The sequence below is a fragment of the Lactuca sativa genome, chromosome 5 (assembly GCF_002870075.4).
Source record: "Lactuca sativa cultivar Salinas chromosome 5, Lsat_Salinas_v11, whole genome shotgun sequence".
NCBI classification, from domain to species: domain Eukaryota; kingdom Viridiplantae; phylum Streptophyta; class Magnoliopsida; order Asterales; family Asteraceae; genus Lactuca; species Lactuca sativa.
In genome coordinates this window covers 15,186,463-15,193,569 of record NC_056627.2, presented here as the reverse complement: position 1 = coordinate 15,193,569, position 7,107 = coordinate 15,186,463, and the positions used below count along the sequence as shown (strand labels likewise).

At 36.8% G+C, this 7,107-nt stretch overlaps 1 protein-coding gene and 1 long non-coding RNA gene across 2 annotated transcripts; both read right to left on the bottom strand.

Annotated features, from left to right (window-relative positions):
* Positions 1-1,976: 1,976 nt before the first annotated feature.
* On the bottom strand, positions 1,977-3,485 carry LOC111878105 (uncharacterized). Its single transcript, XR_006191765.2, has 4 exons — positions 2,999-3,485; positions 2,537-2,606; positions 2,392-2,424; positions 1,977-2,280 (listed from the first exon to the last, which is right to left on the bottom strand). It is a non-coding gene; the product is annotated as an uncharacterized LOC111878105 (long non-coding RNA).
* A 283-nt stretch (positions 3,486-3,768) lies between these two features.
* LOC128134095 (flocculation protein FLO11-like) lies at positions 3,769-5,013 on the bottom strand. Its single transcript, XM_052771507.1, has one exon. It carries the CDS (start codon positions 5,011-5,013, stop codon positions 3,769-3,771), a length of 1,245 nt encoding a protein of 414 aa, XP_052627467.1.
* Between the last annotated feature and the right edge of the window lie 2,094 nt (positions 5,014-7,107).

Below are 7,107 nucleotides of genomic sequence, written 5' to 3'. Positions count from 1 at the left end.
TTATACATATAATTTTCATGAGTAAATTATATGAATGGTCCCTTTGGTTTGGGGTAATTTGCGCGTTTAGTCCTTAACTTATTTTTTTTAACTCGGGAGGTCCTTATTATTTGCTTTTGTTACGCGCTTGGTCCCTACTGTTTGTTTTTGTTACGCGCTTGGTCTCTGTCTTACCTAAAAAGACTATTATTTAAATATGAAAAAATGATGGGGAAAATAAGGTAAGGTGAGTGGTGAAGTTGGGGGCATGTTTATTTAAATAAATTAAAAAATCAAGGGAAAATTAGTCTTTTTAGATAAGACAAGGACCAAGTGCATAACAAAAACAAATGATAGGGACCTTCCGAGTTAAAAAAATAAGTTAGAGACCAAACGCGTAAGTTACCCTAAACCATAGGGACCATTCGTGTAATTTCCTCAATTTTCATATAAATTATATAATTAGCTACGTAACTCTTAACATTTATTAAATAAAACATGTAAATCATGAATTTAACTAAATTCAAGCTCAATGGATGATAAAAAACAAAAAAACATTTAATATTCATAACCAATCACATATTTAACAAAATAATATATTTATAATATAAAATTAATAAAAACTTGAAAACTTAAAGACCATATGTATGTCTTTGTTTTCTTACTGTAGAGGCGAGTAAAATACATGTATTTGTAATATAAAATCAGTAAACAATTAAAGACCATGCACCTCTTTCAAATAATTTTGTTTTCTTCCTATATAGCAATCGTAGTCCGTAGATAGAACCACCTGACATTCAAGATTTGAAATCTTTACATCTAGGTAATATACATAAATCTCTTATTTCGTCTGAAATATTTGCAATTTATTTTTTGTGTAGCTAGCCTAAAGCAAATATTTGTCATTTCTTTTTTCTTTTAAAAGCATGCCTAAAACTCACCCTACAAACCCTTAGATTATTCAGCTTTTACACAAAGCAATATTTTTTGACTTTTCATTGGAAAAAATGTGTATAAAAGTATTTGTTTTGTAAAGTTATAATTACTCATAAACATAATATAAATTATATTAATTAAAAATACATTATTCTAATTAGGTATGAAATTCTTTTATAATAACAAAAAACTAATCTCTATCATGTACATTATTGTTTTTATGAGCCAATAAACCCATCTCCAATCTCTAATCCATACATTATATAAAACTTAAAACTCAAATCTACACATGTCTACAATCATTTTGAGATCCAGTTTCCAGAAAGCAAGAGCAAATGAACACCTACACAACTGAAGAGTCTAATTTCTAAAAAGCAAAAACAAATGAAATTGAAGACCTCCTTAATCAGAACCCCCCCCCCCCCCCCCCCCCCCCCCACACACACACACACATATATATATATATATATATATATATATATATATATATATATATATATATATATATATATATATTTCAAAATATTAACTATAGGATGAATGTTTATTGAAACAAAAAACACAAACAAAATAATCTATCATTAGGATCTGAAAAGCAACAAAAAAACAAAATAAACATGTCGGGTTACACCCAAATCTAACTTGCAAAAACCCTATATATGAAATAAACATCAAATGTTGAATTTGTCTTCTACTGTACATTTACAGATGTTTGAGAGACTTTAAATTTACATTTACACATCTGAAATACAGAAAATAAAATAAATGCAAACAACACATTCACTTATTAAATTTTTGGGCCTAAAATACTTTATTATCAAGACGTGAAACACGAAAAGCACTAAAAAAAATACAAAATCTAAGAACTGATACAGAAACCGAAAAATGATCATGAAAATCAAGTATTTGGTCAGATTTAATAAAAAGAATCGTGAGCTTTTGATACATATACACATACGGTCCATGAATTTTATCCTCTGTAGCTTAAGATGCTTGTTTAAGGTTTTTTTTAGAGATCCTTCTCAAGCAACCAACATTTAGAATACAAACAAAAATATAAATTTGACATCAAATACAAATACCCTTAATTAATAGAATTTTTGACCACTAACATTTACCTCCAGATTATGCAGGTCCATGTGCATTTGCCAAACCAAGAATTTATTAAATTCCTTCTTTTCTAATTTTACACAACAATAACCCCCTTTCATCATACATACAGTCCTTCCAAAAACCAAATCAAATTTAAAGATGTTTCCTTACAATATGTTTCCAAATCAAACATATGACACATACCATAAGTAAAGTCACATAAGTGCCTTTCGAGAATCCACATACTCCAGCTTCATTAAAGACTTCTTGAGCCTGCAAAATACAAATAAGTTTACTGGAAACCCGAGAGGTAAATCAAATAGTTTTATATCTGGGAACAAAAGTTCCAAACTAAGATATGGAGCTCAAAACGTTATGGATTACCATGAAAAGTGGCCAAGAAGATCCATGGGCTTGCTGAAACAAAAATGGTTGTTCAAAGGTTAAACACACACATACATACAAAAAACTAATTAACAACCAGAGATAAAGTATTTATGAAACTTTAAGAAGATAAACACACACTTACACATGATTAGATGAATGGATTAGTGTGAGAGTGACCTCGATGGTAATGGTAGTGCGGGCTTCACGGGAACCTGAAAATCCAGTTAAATTGTAAATTAGAAATAGATGAAATTGATAAAATCAATGATGGTGGTTTATACGGTGGTGTGTGGTGGTGAACGTTGTCGGATAAGAAGAGAGAAGGAGGAGAGTGTTAGTGGTGGGTGTTGCCTTATATGATGTAGATGACGGGGGCAGCAACATTCGATCTAGGTTTGTGGAGAGAAGATAAGAGATTCGATCTAGGGTTTGTGGAGAGAAGATAAGAGAAATTTGTAAGTTGGATTGAACCCTAGAAGACTCGACGAAGGCAAATGGGCACTATATCCTGGATTTGTGAATAGAAAACGCAAAGATATGGGAGAAATGCCGAGAAACAGGAAGGAATTTGTCAAAATAATAGATGATAGATGTGAAATCATACCATTATAAGCACCAGAATTTTCAAACTACTTAATATTTCTATATATGTTGCAAGTAGAACCATATCAAGAACTACATGTAGTTGGTCTTCGTGGTGGCAATTAGGGCTTTTTAGAGAAAAAGAGAGATGCCGATAATGAAAAGGGTAAACTGTAATGGTGCTCTGGTGGGGGTTACTAATGGCAGTGAAATAACACAATCTGATATGCTTGATCAAATCCCCCTCTATCCCCACTAATATGAACCATAAGCCGCCGATAAAGGAGATAGTTCATAGGGATCCGACGGTGGGGAAGAGAAGGTGGCAGTAGTGATTTTAAGAAAAGAAACAGAGGAGAGAGATCGACAGAGAACATCCATGGCACATCTAAAACAGAATAACATCGTGTAGGCAGAACAATACTCTATTTGTTGGAACTGTTTCTGTTGGCGGTGGCAATGTTTATTTATAAACAGAAGAGAAACAAGAAAAAAGGACTCAAATCCCTTATTTCAAGGAACAGATTGGGAATCAGTCTTCCCCATTCAGTTTGATTCTCATTAGTAAGGTGTAAATTTTTAAGGGATATAATTGAGACAATGTATCAGATGGTTTGCTTCAAGAGTCTGTCGAAGACTAGCAAAGTTCTTCTGTTAAGTGGCAAACAAAGTGGTCAGTTTCGTAATGGCAGAATTGACCTTCTCTGCATTGGTTTCGACAGCCCCCTGCAAAGACTCAAGAAAAATGTTAGCATCTTTGAATAGTTTTTCGACTTTTTCGGTCGCAACAGTTCATGCCTTTGAGGATGCATCAATGGCAACAGTGGCAGAGGTGATGGAGGCTTCGTGTTTGTTGGTGAAGGCATCCACCATTTTCTGAATAGCAACCTCTGTCACGTGGGACCGAGAGGAAGAGGAAGAAGCGATGAGATTGTCAATTTTCTCATGAAGTTCTTTGATGTGCTTTCTGGTGACAGGAGCATCATCATCATCATCGCTTTGGATCCGGTAAGGGTTGTAGTATGTGGAATCAAAGGTCATATTTTCCCCACCCAAAAATGTCTCGGTTTCTGCTGAGGGAGTGGGAGATAAGGGTGAAGTGGGAGGTTCAGTGGTAGGGGTAGGTTCAGGTGTAGAAGATGGCTCAGTAGTAAAGGTGGTTTCGGGTGTTGAAGTTTGATCCCCCGTATCAGATACGTTGGTTCGAACCTCACTGATAGTTGTTTTGGTGGCTTCAGTGAAAATGGGTGGTGGTATAGGAATAGATGGGGGTGGTATAGGGATAGAAGAGGTTATAGGGGGAATGGAAATAGTGGTGGTTATGGGGGGAATGGAATTAGGTATGGTGGTAGGAGGAGAAGAAATAGATTTGGATGAAACTGGTACCTCATGTGAAGGCGAATAGGGAGGAGTATCACCTCGAGCTGATACCTCTGAGTCAGACTTGTCAGCCTCTGAATCGCTTGAGGAAGAAGCGAGAATTAGTTTCCTCCTTGGCTGGGTTTTCTTCCGTTTCGGTGGGGGGGGGGGGGGGGGGGGGGATTGATCTGTCTTTGAGGGTTTCCGCTTCTTAGGAGAAGGACCCTTTGCCCCTTGAGCTTGTTTCTTAAGTTTCCCTTTATCTGGTTTCTTTCCCCTGGCAGGTGGTTTATCTGCGTCATTGATGGATTGAACCATCTCTGCAGTCGGCTCCCTTGGACCCGAAGGACGAAATTCCTTGTAGGTCTTCATGATAATGCTCGCCTTTGACACACCGGCGTACATAGACTCCGGAATGGATCCAATGAAAGAGAACTTGGTGGGATCAGTGACAATTATCTTGGTGGTGTGGAAGACACTGATCGAGGAGAGGGGGGAATCAGCTACAATTAGAACATGAAGCTTGTCCATTGCCCATTTGGTGACGAGCGTCCAAAATCTGGCATAGAATACTTCAGTATGACGAGATGAGGAGGCAAGGCTTTGAATAAGCTGTTGCCAGAGAGCCGAGCCATAATCTAGGTTGATCCCATTGTACAACCCGTAGAGAATGGTCATGAACAATTTACTGGCCCCATCAGAACCAGCACTTCTCTCAGATAATCCCTTGAATAGAAGGGTGAAGAAGCCGTTCCATTGAGGAGGAAGACACGACTTTTTAAAACTTCGTTACTGTATTGAGAATTTCTGTGTAGCCCATGTCGTAGAACATTGAGAATAACTGTCCCACAGAGATTGAGTCAGGGTTAACCCTTGATTCATCAGGTTCAAACCCTAGAAGCCAGCAAAAACGTTGCTTGGATATGGAGGTCTTGTTGGAAAGAATGTCGAAGTAGATTCTATCCACTGATTTGTCATAATGAGCAGTGGAGAATACCTGGGAAAGACACTCCATGGGTACGATTTCCACCTTCGACAAGGCGAGAACCAGTGGAGAGTATTTGAGACACTCCACGATGGGATACATGTAGTGATTGTAGACAAGAGGATTGAGGTCAATCACCAGGCTTTGTTGAGGTCGAATAGGGAGAATGTGGGTGCGAGAAGAAGTTTCATGAACAGACGAAGAATCCGCCATTGTTGAAAACTGGGTTGAAGAAGATGAACAGTAAAGGATAAATCGCCTTAGATTGCTCTCTGATTTTGGATTGCTGTAAAGTGATAAAGGATTTTGGAATGATCCCTTTATACCGGGTAGCGGAGAGAGAAGAATCAGTCCCCAAATCCTCTCGAAATGTGAAATGTTTCCGGAATTGACTGATTTGTGACTGTTAGCAACCCCGATGATTACGCATGAGAGAGAAATACTATGCCGTCAAACGCGCCTTTTCATCATATCACCTTTTGAACTGTTGACCTTCCGGCTGAGCCATCATCATATCTTTTAACATAGCTGTCATCATGAGATAGAATCAAAGAATTTCTTTGAGACCCAAAGCTATACAAGAGTAAATAACATGTATCGAATCAAACCATACTTTTGGAAAATCAAAAGATTTTCGTGCATAGAGTGTCAAAAGATAAAGAGAGAAAACAATATCTATGAGGGAATATGTGATGTCAATGTAGACATAAAACAGTGGATCCTGGGCATGAATCTATTCCTTCAAAGTCAAGAGAGACTTTAAAGTGTCTGTATGGATTCCCGTTGAATTACGATCAAACACTTGTTAAGAAGTGTTGAAAGGCATCTTTTGATAAGGCTTAAAAGGGTGGCTTTCGCTTCAGTTTTGAATCCCGGACCTTGACATAAGACCGAAACCAAACGAAGTACTTGTGAGACCGATGTGGTATGTTGAACAAGTAGGTTGGGATGTATTTGTGGTGACTTGTTGGAAATGTTTATTTGTGAAATCTCAAAATATTAAAACTGGATTCTATGGGAAGAAATGTCATGGTGAGTAACAATTTCATAAGAATCACACAAAAGAAAGAGATTTCATGATATAACTACAAATGTAATGGTCTACCGTCAATTCATGGTAGGTATTGAATTTAGGGTTTCACTTAGCACGTAGTGACACGAGGCTAAGATCATAAACACAGAGATTGTGTAACCATAAACCTCAGTGAATATTTCTGAGAGTCTCAAGGGTTACTATATGGGATCGAAATATGATGGAGAAAAATATTTGAGGTGGTGAAAAGAAACCAAAGTACCTCTGCTAAAAAAAATAGTGACAAAGCAGATAACTCTTATCTCATGTGAGAAGAGAGTAAGGTAGCTCATGATTAGAATAAATAGAAGAGCCTAATTGGGAAGACAAGGTTTGTATATACCAAGTCAGTAAGGCTATTATTCAGAATCGGAAGAGGCTTTGGACACATACAACATCATGCTTCTAGGGACGCTTAACTAGTATAAAGTGTGAGAATGGTACTTGCCCCATCGATAGTTCAGGAATGATAAACAAAAATAGAAAAGAAAGAAAATATTTTTGGAGATTTGATATTTTTGTAACGAGAAAAACCAAACCAAAAAGGAAGAATTTTTTTTTGAACCGAACCCGAAATGGACCGAACGCTCGGTTCATTTCAGTTCAATTTTTTTTTTTGGATTTTTGGAAAACAACTGTACATAAATATACAACAATAGATAATACCTTTTTGAGATTGAGCGAAAACAAGTGCAATGGGACCGAACCCGAAATA